The following is a 26,489-nucleotide window of genomic DNA, read 5'->3' as shown; positions in this document are numbered from 1 at the left end:
GTGGTCAGTGACTTGTGTTTAAGTGCTGTAGTCTCAGATCTTGGGCTCTTCCCTATGATAACATACTCCGCGTTTCCCTACCAAACCCATAGAATGCAGATTGCAACCCAGGAATTGGGTACTTCCAATCTGCACCAAACACCACCACAGGTTTCACATCCACCTCTCTCAATGTCCATTTAATTAGCCCCATTTCCCTTCTTTGTAACAATCACATGCAGAGGCCATCAACAGTGGCAGAAGGACATTCTACATGGTCACTTACATTGAGAAAGCTATAGAAATACCCAAGGAAAACATGATGAGGTACCCCTAAAGCATACATTTAAGGATTTGTGCAACAGTAAAGGAACCTTGCAAGGGGGACAAGTAGCCATATAGGCTAATCAGTGCCACCAAAAGAGAGGAGCAAGGAAAAGGCTACACTTGGCTCAGTACAGAGTTAACATATGAAAAAAGGTGCGGGATGGTGGGAGAAAGCTTCAATAGAAACCTTCTCCATCAAGAGGCCCCTTGTTCATAATCTGCACAAAACCAGGTTTGTGTCCCACACAAGAAATACTGCAATCATCCTAAAAATGTGAGCTGAAGTCAAGGAGAGAGTAGGTACACATTACATTTCAGAAATTGCATTTGCTTGCCAGAGCTAGGCACCTTATAGCCAAGGCATGTTTTAAAGAGGTCTTCCAAAAATTGTAAAAAGGCCGACATTTGGCAGCAACCAATCCAGGAATAGTCTAATCTCATGAGCATTACTTCGTTAAGGTTACTACAAACGTTCTGCAATCCAGTCTTGAATAAGTGCATAGATAAGTCAAGTCATTCAAGAGGATACTGTCCCATTATAAATGGTTTCAACAAATGTGTTTTCGAAAGGATGACGTTCATAAAACAAAACAGCTGCCAATAACATTCCTAATGACACCTTATTCAAGCTGGAATTATATTTTATATAACAAAGTGCCAATATTGAAATTGGCAACAGGAACAGATCAATCAACTTAAATTCAAACTAAAAATGTTAGCAGTCCCCCCACAAGTGTTTAGTATAGGATAAAACGCTGCAAATAACTGCCTACCGTTCTTCCTCTCCTTCCAGAAGTTTGCGGTAAGCGCTGATCTCCATGTCCAAAGCCAATTTGACATCAAGCAGGTCCTGATACTCATTAAGCTGCTGCTGCATCTGCTCTCTCATATCAGTCATCTCTCGTTCCTTCCCATCCAAGATCTTACGATATTTGTCACGCTCACTGTTCAGTAATTCTTCCAGCTCACGAATGCGATCTTCTGCCGCACTAGCCTAGAAGAAAACAAGTGGGTTTTAAATAAGGGCTGCTTAATAGCATCATCAATGCAGTCTTTACCTAAGGCATTAGTGTGAATGAGGGTTGGGGAAATCACAAGTAGCATTGTTCCTGGGGATGGTGTGAGAAGTTTTTTTTTTTAGGGGCGTAAATCACTTAAGGAATCTATCTGCCCTGGGACTGTTGTGAACATGAGTCGAGAGGGGTCTAAGCAGTGGTGTATTGAACTGTGGGATGGTCATTTTTGGGGAACAAAAGGGCAGGCATGTTTTGGGAGTGGCACGCTGAGCGGTGTGCATAACTGACCATTTCGAAAAGAGTTGGGAGCAAACCAGATAGAGACCACAGATTCATACATTGGAGAATGGTCTTCAGATTCAAACAGGAAAACAATCAGCCTAAAGGAGCTCAAAGGCTAAAGAGCAATATGTCTCCTCCCTTTAGCGTAAGCCTATTCCCATGCCCTCCATTTTGAGGGGCAGAACTAGTCAGACAGGTCTGACTTCTCCCCCACACCCTCTTGTGTCTTCAGATCCCTAGCTTTGCACATAACTAAACGAAACCAACAGATTCGATAAGCGCCAAATATACAGAGGGCACAAAAGGGACCTGGATAAGCACTTCCTCTGAGGCCATAGGAGACCAACTAAAACAGGGTTATCAGCCAGGCAAATGAAGGAGTCACTCAAATGTGTGTTTTGATAAGTTTACAACTACGAGTCTTGGTACCTGCACTTTTGTTAAAAGATTTTTACTTGAGACCACCAGGGGGCACAGGCGAAATAGCAGCCCATCGTTCGCCTCTCTTGCAGGCCGACATGAAAGTGCGATTGATGCACCAAAGTTAACTAACCCATCCAACGCCACCGGAGTGCATTTGAGAGCCCCCCCCCCCCCCCCCCCCCGGCACCCGGCGGGTGAGCACGGGCAGCAATGCATGAAGGAACTGTGCGATCCAGGGACAGTGCCCAAGATCCTGATCAGTTGGCTCCAGTGTTTGAAGGTGGGACTGGGTGTGCAATCGAGGCCGCTGGCAAGGCCGCTGGCAAGGCCGCCCCAATCTATGCAAGCAGCAACCCAACATGGCAAAGAAGTGCGGCATCCCAGTGAGCCAAGCATTCGGGCAGCCCAGTCTCTGGCACAGTGGAGGAGCAAAGAACCAAAGCAACCATATTCTCCCTAAGCGGCGCCCTGAAGCTGCAATGAAAACTGTACGTTTGTGTGGTAGAAGTGAGGACCTGTCCTCAGCCTGTGTCCCCCTCGGCAGCAGCCATCTATGGAGCAGGAGCTCCCTGGACCACTGCAGGAGCAGTGAGGCAGCCTGATGCCATCCCGACGCTACGGTAAGCGTCCCGATTGCGGATGCTACCCCACGCAATAACGCACTCTCCACGTGCGTCGGAGTTCCATCTACGTTTCTCCTGGAATCACCCCATAGTGCCTAATAGCACCCTGCCTTCTGCCCCAAGGCCCACTGGTGTGCACCCACAGTGCTTTTGCAGAGGACACCATTGCCCAACACGAGGAAAAAGCCTTCAAAGATGGCCGCCCGCCGCAACGGACAGCCTTTGTGATCCTAGTAGCCCCAGGCTCCCCCCGACCACACCGATTGGCCGCCAGGCCTTTATCTGCAGCCTATCCCGTGAGCCAGCAGGCGGAAGCTGGCCCACGTTCAGCAAGGCCCAAGGAGACAAGGCCAGGACCTGTCACCAGCCGTCATGCCAGGACCCCTGCCTGAACTACACCGACCAACGCTACTCAACTCGAAAGGTAACACTGTTGAGATCCCAACCGCTGACTCTGCATTCCTGTCCCTAACATTTAACTATTCTGACTACTGCCCGCTACTGTCTACCGCACGTGCTACTGTAAGCACACCACTATGCCATGCACATGCTGATCACTCACAGTGAGCATGATTAATAACTGTATGGGTAGCCCGGCTGCCTATACCTAGCCACCGTGTGGCCCATTCTTAGCCACCGTGTGCCTATACCTAGCCACCGTGTGCCTATACCTAGCCACCGTGTGCCTATATCTAGCCACCGTGTTGCCCATTCTTAACCATTGTGTGCCTATATCTAGCCACTGTGTTGCCCACTCTTAGCCATTGTGTTGCCTATATCTAGCCATTGTGTTGCACACACCTAGCCAAAGTTGATTGATAGCTGATCGCTGCCCTGCACTCACCCATCATGCCCAACATCACACCCCCACCGTATGCACTCACCCCCCCACACCCTTCCTTCCATCCTTCTTCACTAAACCCACAGATCACAAACCAAGCACACCCTCGACGCGCCCCAGAGCTACTAACTCTAGAAATCAAATACTAGGCCTCCGCTCCAGATCCTCACCGCAAACCCAACCAGGTAAAACTTAACTTAAACCAACTACAGAATACCACAAAAGGGCCACCACTAAGAAGGCAGCCACTGGGCAGAATACCACCCCACCTCCACGCCCAGATTTACAATGTGCATTAATTAATGCCAGATCCCTCCCTGCCCACGCTACCGCTACTGAAATTCATGACCTTCTAACCAACACCGACCTTGACATTCTCGCAATCACCGAAACCTGGCTACACAATGCCGCCGACCCGGCCATCTCCCTAGCCATCCTTAGACAGGACAGAACACTATCCACACGGGTGGGGGGGGGGGACCCTCCACTACACTAGCACAGGTTCTCCAGGAACTGGGCTTTGAACATAAAGTACTCCATCCTACCCATAACAAAGGACGTACTCTTGACTGGTTAGTTGACCACAACTGTGGCATCGACATCAGCTCCATCACACCTACCCCATGGTCCGACCACTTTCTCATTCACTTCCTCATCCCCATTCCTAACAACTCGGGAAAAAAAAAACCTCAAGCCAGCACCTCCAGCCCTTGCCAGAAGCGCCAAGAACATCACTAAAGAAAATATCCTACCTTACCTAGACACCCTCACTTCTAACCTCCCTGTTGCATCAGACCCAGCTGCGCTGGCGGATATCTACAAATCCACCATTAGCACTGCCATAGATACCATTGCCCCTCTACAAAAGAAAAAATCTAAAAATACCAAACACTCAAATACCTGGTTCTCAGCAGAACTAAAAGAATTACGAACCAAAAAACGCAAAGCCCCAAACCTATGGCAAAGCGCGCCCAACGCATCCTCGCTATCCTCCTACAAATCACTGGCCACCCAATACAAAAAAAAGGATCATAGCAGCCAAATCCGCGTCCTACAATGAAAGAATCTCCAACGCCTCCTCTGAATCCAAAGAGCTTTTCGCCATCTTTAAGGAACTATCCACACCGGCTACTAAGTCGCAAGAGATTGTTAAGGACCAAGCTTGGTGTAACACCATACAGTCCACCCTCAAACAAAATTGAACTCCAAGCAAAAATCATAGACCACCACAAAAATCTCACTCAGCACAACCTATCAGCATCCCATACGGAAACTGTGACTGAACACAAAGACTAAGCTCTTTACTCCTTTCAAATTTAGAGAAGTTTCAGAAAAAGAGGTAGACGACATCGTCAACAGAATCAAACCTTCTAATTGTAAAGGCGACGCCTGCCCTGCTTAACTAGTTAAAGACTGCGTAGAAACACTAGCACCATTTCTTAAAACCTTCATCCTTCAACGTCCTTCAACTCAAACTCAGTCCCAACCAGCCTAAAAGAAGCCTGGGTGCGCCCTCTTCTCAAAAAACCCAATCTAGATCCCGAAAACGCCAACAACTATAGACCCATCACAACCGGTCCCTTTCTGCTCAAGATCCTCGACAAAGTTGCCTAAACACAAATACAGGAATACCTGGAAGAAAACTGCATCTTAGGAAAAAGACAATCGGGATTCCGCCCGGGGCATGGGACTGAATCAGCCCTATTAGACCTCAAAATCCAACTAAATGACATCATGGACAAAGGCAAACCGGCACTCTTGCTCCTGCTCGACTTATCTGCCGCCTTTGACCTGGTCAATCACGATATTCTAGGCACGCAACTCAAAAATGAAGCCCACTTCTCGCCAGAAGCCATCTCTTGGGTCAAATCATTCCTCGAGGGACGACTTATGAAAGTCTTTTCAGACTCTGCAAGCGCTACCCCCACCACCATCCACTGTGGCATCCCACAAGGGTCCTGCACTGCACCCACCCTATACAACCTCTTCACCCTCCCACTGTTCAATGACTTGGACCGTCGCCACATAGCATACACCAATTATGCTGACGACACGCAAGTCCTGCTCCCTCTCACAGGGGTCTATGAACAAGACGCAGCAGCATTAACCAAGACCTATACAGCCATCCAAACCTGAATGGCAGCCAACGGCCTCTGCCTAAACGTGGACAAAACAAGAGATCCTACTAGTTGGCACCAAAGAAACACTAAAACACTAAACAAACTCCCACCGCAGTACAAATCCTTTAAAATAGATAACTCCACCATCACAGTCTCCACTGCAGTAAAAACGCTAGCAGTATACGTTGACTCCACTCTCTCCATGACACGGCAAGTCAATGCCATAGCCTCCTCTGCCGCACTCACCACGAAGATAATCAACGCTGTTAAACCCTTCCTATCCACTAAAAACTGCTTGGCCGTAGCTAGAGCCACAGTAGGTACCAAATTGGACTATTGCAATGCTCTCTTCCTGGGCACGTCTGCACAAAACCTAAAAAAAATGCAAGTCACACAAAACAATGCTCTAAGAGCAGCCCTAAGCATCCCTAACATCTCCCAAGCCAGGAAAGAAGCCCACTGGCTACCAATAAAAGAACGGATACTATTTAAATCCATGGCCATCACCCACAGAGGCCTCTCAGCCAAGGCTCCGCCCTATCTTTCTGAAAGAATCACCCTTAACACATCCACTAGACCCACAAGGTCACACATGACCAACCAGACCTACATAACCACATTCAAAAGAAGCAAAGCCGGGGGGTCTAGTTTCCAACACTTGGAAAAACTGGAATGCTCTCCCCACAGCGCTTAGGAACGAAAACCCTTACCACGTCTTCCGCAGACTACTCAAAACCACGCTGTTTAACTCCACCCCACCGTCCTAACTTTTTTCACAACCGTATATAAATAAGCACAACTGTATATAAACATGCATATATGTTCAGCAATGTACTATATCCATACCATGTTTTCCTGTAACAAGAATGCTTTCAGCGCCACAATGCCCCTGGGCAGATGTGCGCTATACAAATCCAAATAAAAATAAATAAGTGCTCCAAAAGCTGCAGCAAGTCCAGGTTAGGTGCGAGCTGGGTGTCTAAATCGGAGCAGCGACCGAGGAACCCTCTAGTGACGGAAGCGAGCAAGGCACAATCAAGCGAGGCCTTTATTGCGGGGGTTGGCCAGGGGGGGGGGGGGGGGGGGATGGTTTATGTCTCAGTTATAGTTCCTATAACTCATACTATGTGAGCACAGCATTTTAATATAGTGTCTACGTTTTAATTCTTATTTCTTGTTCCTGCCCCCCCACATGTCATTTACCAATACTGTACTTTGTAACCTCCCTCTTCCTGTCCTTTGCAAATTGAAGCGCCTAGATGCACATGGGTGTGGTGCGCGCTACTAAATAAATTGATTTTAGTGAGCCAGCACACCCCGCCTTGTGTGCAGTGCGAAGGGGTTTGTTGGTGGGAGATTACATGTATTCCCTTGCTTACTTAACTGGTAATATTTGCGTTACAATTGCAAGTTTACGTGAATGGCTGGTGGCCTTAATTACTTAGTTTCATTACTCACACCTCGGTAATGCACAGAAGGGCCACCATTCTGCTAGAATGGTGGGCTCCTTTTTTCACCATCTGGTTAGCTTGTGTGAGGTCTTCCCTGACATTCAAGGCAGCAACGACCTCAGTGAAGTTTTGACTTCAGCGGGAATCCTTTGTATTCCACTCCAGATGCTCCAGTGTCCAAGAAGGCAGGAAGGGAGGATTACAAAATGCAGCCCTTTGGATTTTACCTTTCCTGAAAGGAACCAAGTCTCAATGGGGGGGGGGGGGGGGGGGGGGGCATGGCTGTCCTGGTCCAACGGCCTAGACCGCCCCCTTACTGTAAACTGCAGGGAGAATTTGCAGAAGTACTGTAGTTCCTTATAAAATCAACCTGGAAGCTGCTGACATGCCACTACTGGAGCAGATTCCGAAGACATCTGTAGCAATTTCCAGCGACCAGAGAGCCTGCTGTGTCACTGGAGCCTGATGTAACCCTTCCAATCGACCTGGGGATCCCAAACAATACTCCCATCAAGAGGCTGGTGAGACCCCACTAATCTCAAGCCCTGCATTTTGAGTCATCACATGACATGCAACCTTGCTGGGCTGCAAACCGCCAATATCCTGGGACCTCAGACTGAGTGCATGGTCTTCCGTCCAAATCTTGCTGAAACTTGGGACTCCTGCTGGATCTTCAGAGACATAAGTGTACCAACAGGTTTTGCATTCCCTGATCTGCAGAGCTACAGTCGTAAAGTTAATACTTGTCTTAAGAGTTGCTTGAAGCGCCTCAAAAGTATATGGTTTTACTTACCTATAACCCCCTTAAGTGCCAAGGGCGAGGTATCCCGTCCTTGGCACTTAAGGGGTTAATGAAACAGAAAACGTTAGAAGGCATTGAATGGCGAAATTCCAAAATTACCAAAAAGGCCTTGGCAATGAGGGAACCCATGGCAGTTAAAAGGTTAATAGCTAAACGTGCAACAGAGTTGTGCTTCCCATGGAACTGCTTAGAGCATTTCGAAAATAATCATAGGGTCAATTACTTATCTTGAAATGCATCGTGTCTTCAAGTGTAATTGGGTTTTGTCTTCCTTGAATTGCTCATTGCATTTTAAAACAGTTGGTGTTTATACTAGCTTAAGGCCCTTCCAGAAAGTGATTACTAGCTCTGAAAAGAGTTCTAAAAGTAATGTTGCCAGGAAAGGACTTTTAAGAGGGTTGGTTTGCGATTACATAGCTGAGTGTCACTGCATGACTGACGGGGCCAACTACCAAAGAAATACTGATTGGATTTGAAAAGTATATCCAAGCTGGTCTTATTTGCCAACAATAGTATATTACTATCCTGAATGTATAACCTAAGGTTTGACTCAACCTGACTTGCTTCTGGCTCCTCCAAATAAGGTTATACCTTGGTTTGCATACCATAGCTATTGGGTTGGTTTTTAGGATTGTGTTTAGATGATGTTATAGTTCACTTATTTTGGACTACTTGCATTTAAATAAACCCTTTATTTTTTACAATGCATAGTGTGTTTTATTTGGGCCATAGGTATGCTACAATTTTAGCACCAAGCTACAGCCCCCTCTCCCTCCAAAGATAAGCCTGGCTGCTCAGTCTACCCTAACAAATGTCCAGTCGGTATAGCCTTATACTAAGTGGATTTATATACTGCCTCAGATGTATGGTTTTATGAAGCCCTTAGTTGGACTTTAGAAAAATAGTCCCAACAGTACACTGGAGAACTAATGCATTAAATGCAGCTTAACTGTGGAAGCGAAATTATATTACAGCTGCTACCAGCCTACTCCATGATAAGTGTATTGTGATGTAATCAACCTATGGCCATGATGGCATGCTTAAAAAGCAATCCATTCCTAGAACTATAGGCTCTACCACAGGACAGCACATCAAAAAGGACTGCAGTGACAGAGGGACTTTAAGTCACGTACCTCATATTTAAGTTCAAAGATACATGAAAAGAAAGTTTAGGGCTCCCATAACACCAAAAATGGAATTCTGTTCAGTGGAACACTGGAACAGAACTTCATGACGGGTAGAACATTGTTGCATTTTGAGAAAACATTACCAAATGTATATCTTTCATGGCAAATTGAGTAACTCAAGGTAAAAATATCTAACATGGCTGAAAACCAAATGCACCAAAAAGCTTAATACATTATAGCCTTCTATAATTAAAAAAAAAAAAAAAAAAAGAAAAAAGCTAAACAAGGCCGCAGTACCTGTTTCTGCAGGCTGGAAAGCTGGTAGCTGAGGCTTTCAATCCTCATTCGGGCTTCCTTCAACTCCTCACGGGCAGCACCAGCCATCTGGTCATTGTGGTCAGAGCTCAGCTTGGCATTTGCTAGCTGTAGGACATAAAATTATGTATTTAGCAAGTATCTTCATCACATAGTGAACACAATTGAATTATATTTGCACACTTGCTTCAATCTACACTACAGAAACAGGATTACATGAGTTTTGCAGAGCTTGCAAGTACATAGGCATTTTGTTATTTTGTTTAGAGTGTGGGCCTAACTGAGACTAGGCAGAGCAATGTAGATCAGTGGTTTAAGAGGCAGGTGTGTTGGAAAGTGACTAGAGTTTTCCCGCCAAAGCACTTTAGAATTAGGCAAAACTTGACTTAGGCGGTATAATGGGGGAAGAGGTACTGGGAAGGCCTTTTCATGCAAACATTCATGCACAGACATGGGCAGGCACTGAAAATAGGTAGTCATTGTTTAAATGTAAGGCGCAATTAACTATCAAAATACATTTGTAATGACAGATCCTATGCTAATTAAGTGCTATAGAGGAGTCGAGCTCTGTCCCAGAAGGAATGTGACCTGCGCTAAAAATGGATTGCATGGCTCATGCAGTGTTGCGTCACTAAGGCTAGCACTGGCAGAGCACACGTGACTCACCAGCTGTGTCAAAGGGCCCATGCAGACAAAAAATGGATTTAACATGTTCGGTCCACAGAATGCAGAATGGGACAGATTATGAAATCAAGGTTTAAAGGAGATTACAGGACCAGATTAAAAACAGTGAGATATGGAGAGAATGACAGGAAAATGTTTGATATAAATGTTCATAGGTATGAAGGAAAGCATGAGCTACAGTATTTTTGCATAGGCTAGTAAAATGTACAGTAGCATGCTCTGAAAAACCACTGACGAAGAAAGGAGGACTTGGAGCATCCCTTGTATGGAAACAGGCCGGTTTGGGATGGAGCCATGGCCTGTATCCATTGACAACTGCAGCAACGCAGGAGTATATAAATCCCTGCCTGGCATCATGTAGGCAGAAGAAAGGAATGATGGACAGAAGACAACCGTTCAGGGAGCAGAGTTCTTTGCTACCATCCTCATTCTGCAAGATTAAATTATCACCACAAGATACTGTTGGCTGTACTTCCCTAGAGGGATTTATTTATTCTGGTGAGAGTAATTCGGGACACCCTTACACCGCTTTACCCAACAGTTCAACAGAAATATTAATTAGTAGGGACGGCCACCAGGGGAGGACATTTGGGCTATTTATGGTGCATGAAGGAGCTCGTTGGAGACTGGCACCTTTCTGAATTGCATGAGGGTGGGTGCGAGTCATGTTGAATGGTACGATCTTCAATAGCCTGGGAGGACAGAACCAATTCAGTGTTGATGCGAGATCAGTAGAAGCAGGATTAAAAGCCAGCGCCCAATATCAGGCAAGTAACAGTTATTTGAAAATTCCGCACTATTTACATGCGGTTTATAGTGATGGCATCAAATGCCTTAGCATCTAAAAAAAAGCAACGAAAAAATAGAATGCTTTTAAAAATATTTTGTAATGGGGTCCCCCACCCCCGTTTTCTTACCCCTTAAATCAATTATAGTTAAGATAAAACCTTTACCTATGAAAAAATGCATCCAATGCATTTTTCGATGCTTTGGCATTAAATTGTTTACAATGCAATCATTGGATACCTTTACATGCCTCTGCCTACATTGACACTTTCTGCACCCGTCCATCTTCTGAAAGTGAACCCCAATTTACAGGAGCACCCCTTAAATATTTTGGGGTACCCCCTGATCACGCTTAAAACCAAGAGTAAATGCACCCCTCTAGGGAATTAAGGCCATGAGTCTATCTTGCAAGAGACAACCAATTTTAATCTTTATAGATCGTGAGGATTGGGGGAATGGCAGAGGACTGCCATTTCCGACCAGCATTCCGTCGTCCGTGGCTGGCTCCCAGGTCGTGAAGACTGGTGCTGGGCCTGGAGCTTAAATATGCTCGACTTGGTTACTGGATACCGGCAGAGCTCATCAAAAACTGTTCTTGCCATATAAGGGATTCTGCAAAGTGTTCCTTTCTTTATCAGCAATTCCTGCCAGCCAAGCTACTTAACATATTAATACCTTACATAGGCACTGCAGCCCTGCAGATTTTGTTACAAACTTTGAGGCTTAGCCCTCAGTAAACACTAAACATTTGTATAACTAATTTTCATTCATACTCCACACATCTTACTCCCATTTATATGTGGTCCCACAATCTCTTTAAACCTAATTTCATAATTCTGTATGTCGTGCATTGACTCTACACTTTGATTCTTAGTCTGCATGGGCTTTTGATCAACAGGAACAGCTGCTGAGATACCGCGTGTTCTCTGCCAGCCTGTCTAGCACAGGCTTAATTCACTGTGTGCTCTGAGCAAAGCTAACTACAATTTAACAGTTTTACAAATATATCCATCTAAATAGTTATTTGCACCATTATATTTCAATCCCAACTACCTTTATTTAGTGACCCTCACCCCCGGCCGACCCTTGTAGTGCTTAGAAAACAGGTCTTGCCTAATTCTAAAGCACTTGAAAGTACTAGGCTCCTTCCCAACATCAACTTCCAGGCCTCTACCGTACCTGGCTTTGGTGTCTCTCCCACCCTCTTTGCCGTCCACCCCCCTTCCCCGATTGGGTCCTCAGAGGGAGGTGCTTAACAGTGACTGCCAGGGTAGAACATTATGGTGGCTTTGTCCGTGAAGACCCAACACCTTGCCCTTGAGGGAAAGAATGACTTGAAGGCCCAAAACACTGTCCGTAGTTCCAGAATGTTGATATGCAACGACTTCTCCGATAGCCACAGGCCTCTTGCGTGGAGACTTCCGGTGTGTGTGCCCCATCCTTCCAGGGAGGCGTCCGTCGTGACAGTCTCCTGATGAGATGGGGTCTGGTAGTCTGAGCCTTTACTGCTCGACGGAAATTCTCATTGAGAGAGAAAGTCCTCAAAGCTTCCCAATACCTAGATCCAATGGTCGTCGAGGTACTCTTGCAGTGGCCGCATCCGCAGCCTGCAATCGAATGAGGTATATGCACGACGACATGCCGAGAAGAGACTTGATGAACCTCACCCTTGTGATCTTCAGAGTCAACAGCAGTTGTACCATGCCCATGTTGGCTGCTAGCCTCGCCAACGGAGACGCCAGGCATAACACTGTTCAGTCGAGACCCCAGAAACAGTGCATCTAGTGATGGCACCAAGCAAGACTTTGCATAGTTCACAGAGAACCCCAACACCGTCAGCAGCTGGACGCTTTCCGCCATGTATGCAACAGCGATCTTGCTCAGATGCGCCCATCGTCCAGATAGGGGTAAACATGGATCCTTGTAAACGCAGCTGCACCGCCAATGGAACCAGGCACTTGATGAAAACCCTTGGCGCCGACTTTAATCTAAAGGGAAGGGCCTTGAACTGATAGTGTTGCCCTTGAACCACGAAGTGCATGAACTTGGTGTCCCTCGTGGATGGGGATGTGAAAGTAGGCATCCAAGTCCATCGACGACAGGAAACCCCCTTCCAGCTGCCCTAGCATGTGCTGAAGGGAAACTTCTGGGATCTGATGTACTTGTTCAAGTGGCGGAGGTCCAGACTGGGCCTCCAACCGCACCGCGAGTACACTCTGGAGACTCTGCGACGAGCACTAGCACGCCCTTCAGCATGGCCCGCAACTCCAGCAGCTGAGGGACATGGTTTTCCTGCCTAGCCATGGATGGATATGAGGACACTTTGTGGAATTCCAGAGTGTCCATGGGCCAGCAAGCCCAGCACTGGTTAAGTCCTGCTTTGCCGTGCAGGCGCTGCCTTGGGGACCACAGGCCGTCCCGTCTGCCTTGATGGCCTGGAGGGACTAGTCCACGGTCTTTCTGAACAAGTTATCCCAGTCGAAAGGCATGACCAATATCTTCGACTGCACCTCCTGGCGAAAGCTGGTGCCCTATAACCATCCCTGCAGACTAAGGCAAACACGGTTGTCCATTTGGCGGAATCTTGTATCGGCAATGTCTGGCCACAGTGATAGCATGGTTCGCCTTGCTGTAGGATCTCTAACGCTTCGGCTCTCTTGTCCTTGGGAAGGAAGTCCAGGAGGGGAGCAATCTTAAACCAGAGCTCCCTGTCGTAGCGTGCCACGATGGCGAGGGCAGTGGCCGCCTTGGTTGCTGTCGATGTGATGACTCGTCATCCAATGGCAACTTCTTCCCCTCGCTGTCCGGGGGAGAGGAGGGTGTTGACACCGCTGAGCCAGGGGATTTCTTTCTCGCCGCTGCCGAGACCACTGAATCTGGGGAAGGCTGGGACCTCAAACACTTAATCCGGCACCCTGTACTTTACCGGTCCCTCTTCGCCGAGGACGGGTTCTTGTTGTCCAACAGAGGGATCGACAGCATGGTCTTCCTCTGCCTCGCAGCGTTGTTACAGGAAACTCTTTCTCCCCTTGGGGGTCAGCTGAAACAATGCGAGTCCCTAGAGATCATGGCATGGAACGAGCCCATCTTGTCGGGTGGGGAGGCTCTAGGCGGTGGAGACGGGAAGTCTAACCCGCCGTCGTCCGTGCCTGTTGTCGCTGTGTCTGTATCCTCCTTGGTGGAGAGGAGGGGGGGCAATGGGTGAAAAGGCAGGGGAGGGGACACTCTTCTTCATAGGCGGCGCACTCTATGGTCCCAGCGCCGCGGGATCCTCCGTCAGCAGAAGGGGCATCCTCGTCTTGATATCGGAACACAAGGTGTGGAGTGCCTGGAGAATGTCCACCAGAATGTCTGCTGGTGGTTGCTGAGGTGGCAGCCGTGGTGTGGGTCCTCCAACTCCAAGGCCTGCTCCTCCTCGGTGTCATCGCCACTCTCAACGTCTCCTTCCTCTGGGTCCTTCCCATAGGCCTTCGCCTCGACAAATTTCTTCTCCAAAACAGTCTGGAGAGTGGAAAGCTCCTCGGAGGAAATGCCTGTGCCTTGCAGGACTAGTTTACAGGGAGATGACGGGCATCACCTTCTCTGGTGTCTTCTCAATAGGCTGGCAGGGAGACTTGTCTTGAGGCCGTACCCTGCGAACCCGCGTCCTTCCTAGGGATGGCACCACACCTTCAAGAGGCCTTCACCTTTGGAGGGGAGGGTCAGCGCCCTGCTGCCCCTTGTCCTTCTCCGACGGGTCCTTCTGGGGCTTCTCCAGAAGCTTACCTGGGTGGTCCGACTTCCTCTTTGCCGAACCGCCTTGAGACACCCAGTGAGTCGCTTGCACTGGTCCTTCAGGGTGCGGGGGACCATGTCCTGACAAAACAGTCCTCCACGTGCCACTGGTCCGAATGCAGGCAGTCGCAGCACACGGAGTGCCCATTGTCCAAGTAGATGTTCCGCAGGCTGCAAACTGGACAAAATATGAACGGAGGTGTTGCGTCTTCCCCCTCTGCCATCTCCACACAGGGTAGGCCTTGAAGCTTCTGGAATCCTCAAAGAAGCAACTACGAAAAGTCACCATTGAGGGGCGCTGAAGAATCCAAAAAACGAGTCCCCGTTAAATCAGATGATTGAGCTTGAAAATAGAGTAGACCTAGAAAAGTCAAAATGCAGTAAAAGCGAAAGAGCTAAGCACGAGACTCCCAATGCTTGAACGTGCGGTAAAAATCTGAAGATGGCTTCCAGAGGAGGCGCTTAGGCAATCATTGGCTGGGGGCAGTATGACCCAGAGACCAGTGATTGGTTGTTAGGAGAGAGAGTTCAGAAGTGAAACAAATTTTTTCTTTACAGAGGATTCCCAGCCTGACGATGGGGAATATTCATGAGCATGTGAATCCATGCCAGACTCCATGCTGGAGAAGTAAGAGTCGTCCTTGCATGGCTTCTCTAGTCAACGGGCAAGCCAACAGTCCAGGAGTTGCAGCAGGCATCTCTTCAAAGTTCTTCGGACTCCTTCGCTCAGTGGTCGGCTGCCTTCCAAGCCAAAAAGCCTTGCCTTTTATACACGTTTCTCCCAATCATTCCAGCCTGTCAATCACACAGCAGGGTGGCTGTCCTTGCCAGACAGCCATCCTGCCAATCACCTTTGGGTGCATTCCTGTAACCAAGGGGATTAAGCACAGCGTTTCGGGCACTTCACTTCCTGCCCCTGCCAGACATACTGGAACCAGAGGCGGGTTTCACTGGTAAATCCTGCCGAAGACAAAAACAAACAAAGGGCCAAACCTGGTTTAGAGCGCAGAGTATCAAGGACCTTTCTGACAAGTAAAGGCGAAAAAAAGACTGCCATTTTGACAAAATGAGTAGCCATGGGCGCTTTACTGCAGCTACAAACGCAGGCCACAGTAAAAAGTCCCAATGGTAGTTCAAAGTAAACCACTGCCAGCCATTAATCGTAGAAAGGGTAACAAAAATGTTATGAGAAACCAGACAAAGGGGATACTAAGTAACCCCTCCAGCACCATATGGCAAGATAGTGTGTACAGGGTCTAACTCTGTGTCGTGCTGAATCTTTTTTACTCTCCATTGGTTTGTGAAGGGCAGGAACAGCTGGCAGTTACCTCGGGCTTTCTGCTAGAGCTAGCCGGGCCCCACGCAATGCATGCAGTATTTTTAGCACATGCTGCATACTTTCTGGCAGAGAGGCCGCTTTAAGATTTGATTTTAAAACTACACAGAACATTTACATGTTTTTTCAATTAATGGTTATTTGCACCTTATATTTTATATACTACCCATCTTTATTTAGTGACTTGCCATGCCTGTGATTATTTTTGCAAGAAAAAAGCTTGGTGCTATAGTGCTGCGAGAGGTCTTGCCTATTTGTAAAGCATCTGAGGGGTGCAGGAAGGCGCTAGCTCCTCTCAAACAACTCCATAACCAAAAGAAAGTGTTTAAACCACAGTAAACTACACGAGATAGTGGGGAAAAAGGACTCTCTCCAGGTTAAAAATTAAGAAGTCCTAGAGTCCAGCAAAAAAGTGCTGTGGGTCTCTTAGGGTAGAGCGGAATTAGTCCATTACTGAGAATTCTCCCCAACCCCTCCAATATAGGACTTCACCCTCTGGCCAGGTGAAGTTGAACCATAAAACACAGCGTGAAATGTGAAGATCAACCATGCACCACACTTGGATAGAATTATGGACATTAGTCATTTGTCACAACAGAAAGGACAGTGTAGATTAACCCCATACAAGAATTTAGCGAGCAGCCAAAGCACAAACACCCTGCTTCTACTTCCTCAAACACGACACGCCCACTGGGCTAGCCAACCTATAACCGAGAACACACCCAACACAACAAAATTATTACTGTTATACTGTTAATGTTATATGTATCCTGTTAAAATGTGCAGCGTTTGAGTAAAGCGCTATATAAACATAATACAAACAAACCCAGACATTGGACCTTACCCATACAGACACAATAAGCCAGTGTGCACAACTCCCATCAATTTACACAAAACAGACACCGCAACACAACCACCAACCACACAGAAAACATCCCAGGCACTGGACCTTACCCGTACGGATACACACCAGTGCATGCAACCTACCATCTACAAGCCATTGCAGAACTACGTGAGCACCTGGAGACCGCCCTTGGGTGGTATTGGTGCGCGGTATAAATCAACATAATCGGGATTTCAATGTAAATTGTTTGTACTAAAACAGCAGAAGCAAGTGAAACAATTTTACTAAAGTGTCACAGTAAACGGAAAAATACATGTTGAATACCTTTATATAGCAAGGCCTTTGGCAGTTAAAGCTATAAAGACAGTTTGGGTTATGAACACTTTTCTGTACAGACATGATCGCAGAGTAGGAAGAGCATACGTTTTAACAAGTTTTATTTATTTTCATTTCTAAAGCACTCTAAACCTGTGGGAATCAAGGCACTGGTTGCAAGATTAACAGAAAAGGAACCACAATGTCAGATGAAGTCTCAGCCTAGGGCTGGGCCTTGAATCAAGAAGTGTCTTGAGGGGTTTACAAAAGGTCAAATTAGATTGCAAGGGGTAAAGAGCTCTTGCTGGCGAGGACTGGGAAGCTCGTCCCTACAGTTCTGGATAGTCTATGTTGGGGTGATGAGGCAGTGAGCAGATCAAGTGCGTCTTTGTGCTTTTTTGATCTTTTAGGACATTTAGATGGGGCAGCGTTCAAACTGCATTTATGGATGACGGCTAAGGTTTGACATGCTCATTGATGGGGAGCCAGTGAGCATTTCTTCTAGCCTCCGATATGTACTCTCACACTGGGATGTTTTGGGCAGCCCTTAGTGCATTTTTCTGAATAACCTGGAGTTTGTTAATGTTGCGAGAGGAGGTGCAAGCGAAAAGGGCATTGCAGTAGTAGTCTTATGCTGACAAATGCTCGGGAGATGGCGAGGCATCCGTCAGTGGAAAGAAACCTGAGGCTTGACATACTTGTTTGCAGGGAGTAGGTCTAAGACAGGGTGCATGGTTAGATTATTTTTGGGCACAAGGAAATAATTGAATAGATACCCTTGTTTACCAGAGGCATGGGAAGGGACCCGAATTGGAGTCATTTGCTGGCACGAGAGCCTCTTCCTACCCCTTCCTTTGCCAAGCTGAAATCCCTGCGGTTGTGGGGTCTGATAAGAGCTGAACACTCCCTGGCCAGAGTACAAGGGTGATCCTCTACTGTAGGAACCCCCAGCAGCTTGTGAGAATATTGCCTACAAAAAGACTTGGGTACTGAAAACCCTGTGTTGCACATACAGCCTGCTATTGGTTTCAGAGCTTGTTTCATGCTTTTTCTTTGCCGCCTCAAGAGTGTCATCCACTGCTTTGCCAAAGAGCAGACTCCTCAATGGTTTGAGAAGTGAGGCTTGCATCTCGGTTTAAGCCTGGAATTGTTCAGCCAAGCATGGAGTTTTAAAAGAGTTCCTTTGCCAGCACAATGCAAGCGGTTTCCGCAGCATCAATTGTGTTCTTGAAGATATTTTGCTTGACCAGACGTCACTCCTGCAGAGCGCAAGTAGTTCCGATTTAGTTGGTTCAGGAACATTCTGAAGACCATCTTATACAAGGTCCCACTGGACATCATTGAAGCTGGGAAGCATAGTGGTGTGGTTGGCAATGTGAGTGCCATAGGCTGCAGAAGTAGTAATTCTCCTCCCTAAAGCAGTATATTTTAATCAGGTGGGGCCGCGGGTGAAGACAAGGGGTTGCATGTTTTCTAGGTGTGTTGACCACCAGGGATTTCCCAAATATGAAGTGGATCAGAGAGCGCAGGCCGAAAGCATCAATGCGCAGATTCACTGCTCGAGTAAAGGAGGGCACAAATAAAGTGACAATGCACTTCTTAATGGAGGCGAGTGCGAATAGCCTGGCTGACCAGAACTTTCTCTTTGAGGTGGTCTTCCACAAAGTGAGTTCAGCACAGCTTCCCGATTAATTTTAAAATGACTTGGTGCCTCTCTAGAGAATGTTATTGAAGAGCAGCTGGTCGGCAATAGGGGAAGCCTCCCTGAACTGGCTTACAGGAGGGGCGTCCAAAATAATATCAGGCTCTACCTCATGAGCAGGGCTAGTGGACCAGTTTTCCTGTCATCTCTATGAAGCCATGTGCATGGATCTTGGGAAATAGGGAGGTGGAACATCGAACATGTCGCCTTGATTATACTGATCATCCCGAAAAATGTCTTCAGAAGGATCAGGTAGTTTCAGGAGCGCCATAGGTAGTTTCAGGAGCGGCATAGAGGGCAACAGGGGGGCTGAAAGTCAGAAGACTTACAGGGCTTAGGGCCCTCCTCTAAGGAATGAGACCTTTTAAGAATCACAATTTAGTTGAAAAACCAATACATTCAGCGACCATGTGTTAGGTAACAATTGATGCAACACAGACTACACAACACTTATCTGCTTGGTATTAGGTAACCCACCTTTTGGTATATGTCTGTACTACACAAGTTGGTAGTATGAGCAGCCAGTCCCATCTCAAGAGGGGTAAATATGCGTTGTATAGCTTTAGCATTGAAATCCGGAAATACAAGTATCCAATTAACACTTATGGTCAGTTTTAAATGAGCATTCTTAAGCTACAGACAAAGATACCAGAGTACCTTAGGTTAGAAGAGGATCTGCAACCAGGACAGAAGCAAGTTTGATCCTGTGTTCCTAGGCCTCAGTCGTTGGGACAAGAGGGAGGACGTCTGGAGGACTCCTGCAGAGCAGTTTGAGGTCAGCGTCAGCTACAGGATCTTCAATTCAGCAGCACTTCGCAGTTTCGTCTATCGGCAAATAGCACCACCACAGATATTTGACACTGGATGGGCTTCCTTCAGAGTCCAGCACTCTGGTGAGTTGACTAGCTTGTGGCGTTCTACTTCGTGAGGGTCCTCAGGATCTTCGGTCTGGCTTAAAGACATTGCACTCCACTATGGATTTCTTTACCCAGGGGAATCAATTCCAGCAGCAGCAAAGAAGTACAGCCAGCTGAGGAAGGTCTTCCAGCAGTTTGTCTGGGGATAGTTGGTCCCATCAACCCAAAGAAGTCGTCCTTTCCGGAGCTACTCTTGTCGACTAGGAAAAGGAGCTTAAGCACAGCAGCAGGGCTTCATCAGGCAGTTTAATTCTCGATTCCTTAGTTTGATTCTTCGTCCAGTGGTCGACTGTCTTCAGTCCAAGAAGCCTCGCCTTTTATGCAGGATTCCCCCATTCATGCACAGCCTAGCTGACACTCACAGCAGGGTGGCTGTCTTTGCAGGACAACACAATCAGGACTGGGTGCATTCAGGTTGCCCTGGAGGCTAAGGACAGGGGTTTTTGGGCAACTCCCTCGCTTCCTCCCAGAGGTGGGCATCAGTATTGAAGCCCGCCAAAGGCAAAACAAACAAAAGCGTTAAACCTGGTTTGGCGTGCAGAGTAAAACCCAAGAAAGACCTCACAAACAAGTAATGACGAAAAAAAGACTGGGGCCATTTCGACACAATGGTCACGCATGGGTGCTATACTGCAGCTGAGGATTCAGCCTGTGGTATAAATGCACAATGGTAGGAAAAAACTACTGCCACCGGATAACCTTGACCTCCTAGCAGTCACAGAAACCTGGCTACATGACAGCAGGCCCAGCCCTCTCCCTAGCAATACCCAAAGAGTACCAACTACTAAGACTAGACCGCCCTAACTCCAGAGGTGGTGGCTTAGCCATCATCGCCAAATCCAACCTGAATGCAAGGTTAACACTGCCCACCTTAAATTCCAGTGAACTCCTGGCCGCTAAATTACTGATATCCCCATGCCAAACCCTATTTATCTCATTTACATGCCACCAGGCCCTTATGCCTTTTCGAACAGGAATTATCCAGCCTGTTAGCGGGCAACAAAAAAAAGTAATCCCAGACAATGATCCTTGGCGACCTTAACCTAGGTCTTAACGACCCAAATGACAAGCGCAAGCAGTCGCTACCGTGCTTGAAGGGCATGGCCTCACCCAAAAAGTCCTCACCCCCACCCACGACAGAGGGAGAAACTAGACTGGGCAGCCACTTCAACTGCCCTATCATCACTAAAATTACACCCCAGCCTTGGCCTGACCACTTCCTCATCAATTTCTACTTAACATGCCCAGAATTGAAAAAACAATGGCACCATCTGTTCCTACTAGATCCAGAAAAAACATCACACCAGACAATATCCCACCCCTGCTCCTCCCAACCATCAATGCCTTGCCATTTGATTCTGACCCAGGCACCATGGTTAAAATATACAACACCATGGCCAAAGCCACCATCGCCCCACTGAAAAACTGTAAAAGTAAACAATCCCACCTTAATACTTGGTTCATGCCACCTTCCCCCTCCTCAAAAAGAACTGAGGCTGGAAAAGAGGAAGCTTGAAACTGTACGGCATCACTCAAACTGTGCGCTACGAATTATAAGAAAGCAATCATCCAAGCTAAAATAAGTTTACGACTGAATTTCCAAAGCATGCTCCAATACAAAAAGGAACTATTCGCAATCTTCGGCAAACACCTAGCATCAGCCGCCCACTTCTCATGTGAAGCTATAGCATGGGTCCAATTCTCTCGACAATAGAAGTATGCAAGTCTTCTCCACCAGACCCTATCCAGACAACATGTGGAGTCCCACAGGGCTCCTGTGTCTCGCTAACGCTGTACAATATCTTTACTAAACCTTTATTCGACAGACTGGGTGTCACCTACACAAATTATGCAGACACCCAGATCCTCATCCCTTTTGAGCAATTTCACTACGGATACAGCTTTAGTAAACAAAATGTACACCCTCATTCAGGCATGGATGGCAACCAATGGCCTCTGCCTGAATGACGAAAAAAAACAGATACTCATTCTAGGCTCAACCTAAAAAAACTCGATTCCAACTACAGCTCCTTCAATATAATCCCCGTCGCCAAAGAGGTAAAAACCCTTGGTTTCTACTTGGACTCCACTTTGTCCCTAAGGAAACAATTGAACTCCCTGGCCTCATCCACAGCCTATACCGGTAAACTTATTAAAGCATGCAGACCCTTCCTCTCACCAGCTAGCTGCATTATGCTAGCCAATGCACTAATCCTCTCAAAACTGGATTATTGCAGTGCACTTTATACAGGCACAAATAAATACATCAATAAACTCCAAACCCTACAAAACAACGCACTCAGAATGGCCCTGAACCCCCCCAGCTAGAGAGCACATCTCAAATGTGCAGAGAAAATACAACTGGCTAAAAATTTGCGATAGGATCACCTTGAAAATTGTCACACTAGCATTCAAATGTCTGAACAATGCAGCCCCCGCCCATACCTTAGGGATAGAATAAGAAAAACCACTGCACGACCAACCAGAACAGCCAAACCCTTTCTGCCTCCAAACCCCTAGATTCCGACCAAAAAAAAAAAAATTATTATTCATCGCTTCCCTGTGCAAGCAGCCCAGTACTGGAACAACCTACCAGTTGAACTAAGAAGGGACCAGCCCTAAAACAGCTTCAGGCACCATACCCGCACCTGGCTTCGACGCCGCAACCTCTGAAACCGGTGACCCTGAGCATTGTGATCTGATGACTAGTACCCCTCCACTCTTACATGTAAAATGTACATAATGTATTTACTGTATATCATTTGTTACCTTTCCACCCTTACATGTAAAGAATGTACATAATGTAATTACTGTATACAATTTACGTTACCAACAACCTGTAATATGCAACCTGTAACCAAGTTCTAAGCATTCTTGTTCTGTGCACCCAGCTACCCAAGGGTTTTCTGGCACCCTATAAACAAACCAGCCATTTAAAGTAGTGAGGGTAACAGAAAATGTTACAGGAGTAAGTAGTAAACAGGGCGTTTAAGTAACCCCCCCCAGAACTCCACGAAAGGGGCGGTTTGCTTGACCTACAGAGAGAAAAAGTAAAGTGAAGTCAATTTCACTTTACTATTTTTGGGAACAGTAGTTGAACAAGAAAAGGTATTTAAACCTCAAGATAAATCCTAAAGTATTTCTCTGTGACACTGCGCTGAAGGTGCTGTGTGTCACCATACAAAATGTAGATGCCCATGGAGTTTGTCAAACTCCAAAAACAAAGGAAACGCACAATCCAAATCAGATAAAAAAATACATGAGGAAAAAAATCTCACTCTAGGGTCTTAGGTCCAGCAAAAGAGCTGGGGGTGTCCAAGGTTGAAGGGAATGAGCACAGAAAAGAATTCTTCCCAACAGTCAGTAGGGCTGCATTCAGGTATGCTTGCCACTAACAAATGTTAGGAGGCAGTGAGAAAGGGGATAAAGTGGTGTGTGCAAATCTCAATATAAAATGTCGAAGGTATATAAAGAACCCTCAACCCATGGGAACATTAGTTCAAGAAAATAAAGGGACGCCCCAAGGGGCACCACAGCAACACTGCAGTGTTGTGTGCTGCAACAGTGAAATGTCTACGCCAAATTGAGCATGTCTCCAAAAATAAGGTATGAAGAGGCAAATGCCTCCCATAGTTAAAAAGGTATGAATGGGGGAAAGTGCCCACTCACCCAGGAACATTGAAGAGAAACCCACAAGTCCGGCAAAAAGTACTTGAGGGTCTCATGTGAGGGAGATTTGGCATAAACTAAATTAAGTCTTACCCAACACCCCTCAGTCTGAAAGTTCTCCTACTAGCCTAAAGGAATTCCAGCCTTAGAATTGGGGAAGCAGTTGGTTCTCCATTTTACTGGTCTACAATAGGTACAGAAACCAGGCGGATTTACCATACATCTGTTGCATTTAGTAAAGCGCGTTTGTTCAGTCTTGCATCAGAGCCTTCCAAGTAGTGAAAAGGCAAAAGTATAGGTACTGCAACTGATGGCACCAACATTTGAAGGAACTAAAGTCAGCAATTCTCTTGGCAATTGTATTGCCTGGCATCATTTGGATAACACTTCATGTAAAGAGCCAGTTTCGACTGGTGGTAAGCATCAAATATAGTCACCTCAACCAAATGATCTTTGACCTTGGTCACCACCACAAAAAAAGTCAGAAAAGTCTATACACACTGAATTGCTGCCATTCCGTTGGTGTAAAGAACTGAATACGTCAACCTTACACAACAAAAAAATAGCAGAATCAACCAATGCGTTTTCACAGGGGAGACAGTGTGACCCTTCTGCAATGTCCAGCTACAAGAAATTTTTTAAGACTTCCGTTGGAACTTTGGCAAAATAGTACTCCCTGAAGAAGCCAGACATGTTTTGGCGAGACAAGCAGCGTCCAAAACTGAATTGAGAACTGCATAGCACTTATGATTTTGCAGCTTGATCTCCATTATAGGCTCACATGAACCAAACATCCACACAGTAAAAGATTTACAATACACCAGCATTAAGCAAATGTTGGAATGAAGGATGACATTCATTCAATGCCACATTGGAGTAAGAACCCCTTGAGTGAATGTCCACATTAGTTATTCAAAACATTCAATTGTTATGGCCAACCCCTCCCAAAGCAAAATAACACAGCAAGTAAAGTTTACTTCCACATCACAAGTTCCAGGAGGGTGCTAATAAATATGTTATTCACCAGGACTTTGATATTTGAGGACACCTCCATTGCAAAATAATGTTACTGATTGCTCAAGTTTAGTGCCCAACCCAGGAAACAAGCAATAGCTTACTTTAGCCTGGAAAGTTTGCTCCAATTCGCTCTTGTACATTCGAACTTGTTCATCATGCTGGTTTCTCAATTCCTCAAGTGCCTGTGCAAGCTTGGATTCATAATCAAAGCTGTGGCCTGTGTCAACCTCAACCATTCGCCGTTCTTGACGCCTTCTCGTCTCACGAGATTCCTGAAGTTAAATAACCAAAAATGTTTAAAACCAGCTTAAAAATTACTGCACTGAAAAAACTTCAAACGTGGGACCCAAAGGCGCATGAAAAGTTATATCCATTAAGCAAGCATTCATTAACAGTACATGCATAAAAAGGTTTGAACGAAAATGTGATTTAGAGTCGGCATGAAGACATCACAGAACACTAAAAAATTATAATCCATGCATATTGGTGACACATAGCAGCAAGTACTCCTGGGGATACAATTTGGCCATTTTATGAATACGATTGCAGCTTTAATACAACTGACATGGCTTGCAAATGGAGCATGGCCTCATATGACGTCATTGGAGATTAGCTTTTCTCTCTAAATGAAAAATGTTAATGCATGTGTAATAGTGTTTTCGTACCTCTGCATACACACTCTTCTGGAAGTCAAGTTCTTCCTGCAAACTCTGACATCGATTCTCAAAGTCCACCCGCATCAGCGTCTCTTTCTCCAACTGTTTTTTAGCCACAGCAAGAGCATCTTCTGCCTGTTGAAAAACACGACAATATTAAAACACTATTCCCCCCATTTACCCAGGTCTCAAAATCTGTTCTTGCTGTCAACGAATGGCTAGCGATTGAGTCTTAGCAAGCAACAAATGGTGTGGTTTGTGCATCTGGAGAATGGGGGGGCGGGGAGGCAGGGGCGTGTAACTTTATGCCTGGCAAGTAGCTTGAACACTTTTATCACTTAAAGGCACTTTTCCGTCCGTTAAAGAACATTTCAGGAGCTCCATTTGATCACACCTTCATACTGCCGACACGAGAGGTCGAATTCCAACACCAAGCAAAAAACAGTGCCAGAAACTGGCACTAAAGTTTCTATCCCTTCAATGGAAGATTTCAGGACTACGATCAATGGCAGTAACCTCGAAGTTCTGCCAGAATACCATTGCTCCCCCAAATCCACAGCCCAATACCCCCCAACGTGCCCAATATTCAATTTGCCTAGTCTTCAATGCTACAAAAAAATCATTGCATGTTTTTAAAGAAAAGGTTTTAAAAAGATTGCGAGACTTCTACTTAAACAGGACTGCTGACCACAAACATCCTGGCAAACTACTGGCCAACTCCTAACACCCGTCACTGCAAAAAGCCATGAACGTTTATCGGTCAACACAAAGCAAACAACCCACGAGGCTCAAAACCAAATCAGACTGATTTGCAACCTGAGACACCAGGACACTGAACACATACTGCTTCAGGATATCAACCATAAACTTGTGTAAAACCGCTTTGTCGAGCCTTTCACCGCTTTTCAATATACGCATTACCCCTGTGTTCCCATTCTTGAAATTAATTTACTCTGGCCACACACTTCAACAAAGACCATTCCCAAAAAACAAACTACAAACATCGACAATTAAACATACACAAGATCTTAGGAGCTACCTCCAGCATGTTAAACCATGCACAAGGAAAGTGAAAGACAACTCATCCACCCAACACCAGGCCAATGCTTGGACTGAAGAAATGGGAACTATCAAAAACCACAGCCTCCACATGGCCAGCACCCACACATTAGGCGCAAGCCATTGCACAAATACCCTCTTCCAACTACAAACGTTGATGCATGTCATACCACAAAGAAAAGTCTCCTTGTACTAGACAGTCTACATGCAGCTCCCGGAATAAGACTCAAAACGCAGCCACTTGACTCCAAAGATGGGAACAGCACCTCAGCCTTCTGAACAGAAGAAGGGGCTAGAATCCACCATTAGGAATTTCATTGAGCGCCAACGAGTTTAAATTCAGGGAGGAAAGCCAGAAAACCTAGCAACTCCAAGTAATGCAAATACTAGAACAGCCGCCCCTGATTTGCCTAAAGACTAAGCC

At 46.3% G+C, this 26,489-nt stretch overlaps 1 protein-coding gene across 4 annotated transcripts in view; it reads right to left on the bottom strand.

Moving 5' to 3' along the window:
* Positions 1-26,489, bottom strand: part of LMNB2 (lamin B2) — a 162,025-nt gene that overhangs the window by 95,146 nt on the left and 40,390 nt on the right. For all 4 annotated transcript variants that reach the window (XM_069649601.1, XM_069649600.1, XM_069649603.1 and 1 more), the window contains exons 4-7: positions 25,016-25,141; positions 24,452-24,622; positions 9,289-9,414; positions 1,080-1,300 (exon numbers count right to left, since the gene is read on the bottom strand). In XM_069649601.1, coding sequence (XP_069505702.1) covers positions 1,080-1,300; positions 9,289-9,414; positions 24,452-24,622; positions 25,016-25,141 — 644 coding nt within the window. The remainder of the gene's footprint in view (positions 1-1,079; positions 1,301-9,288; positions 9,415-24,451; positions 24,623-25,015; positions 25,142-26,489) is intronic.

This window comes from Ambystoma mexicanum, chromosome 1p, assembly GCF_040938575.1.
Source record: "Ambystoma mexicanum isolate Mex_15411 chromosome 1p, UKY_AmexF1_1, whole genome shotgun sequence".
In the NCBI taxonomy this organism is placed as follows: Eukaryota; Metazoa; Chordata; class Amphibia; order Caudata; family Ambystomatidae; genus Ambystoma; species Ambystoma mexicanum.
This window is presented reverse-complemented; position numbering and strand designations above follow the sequence as displayed.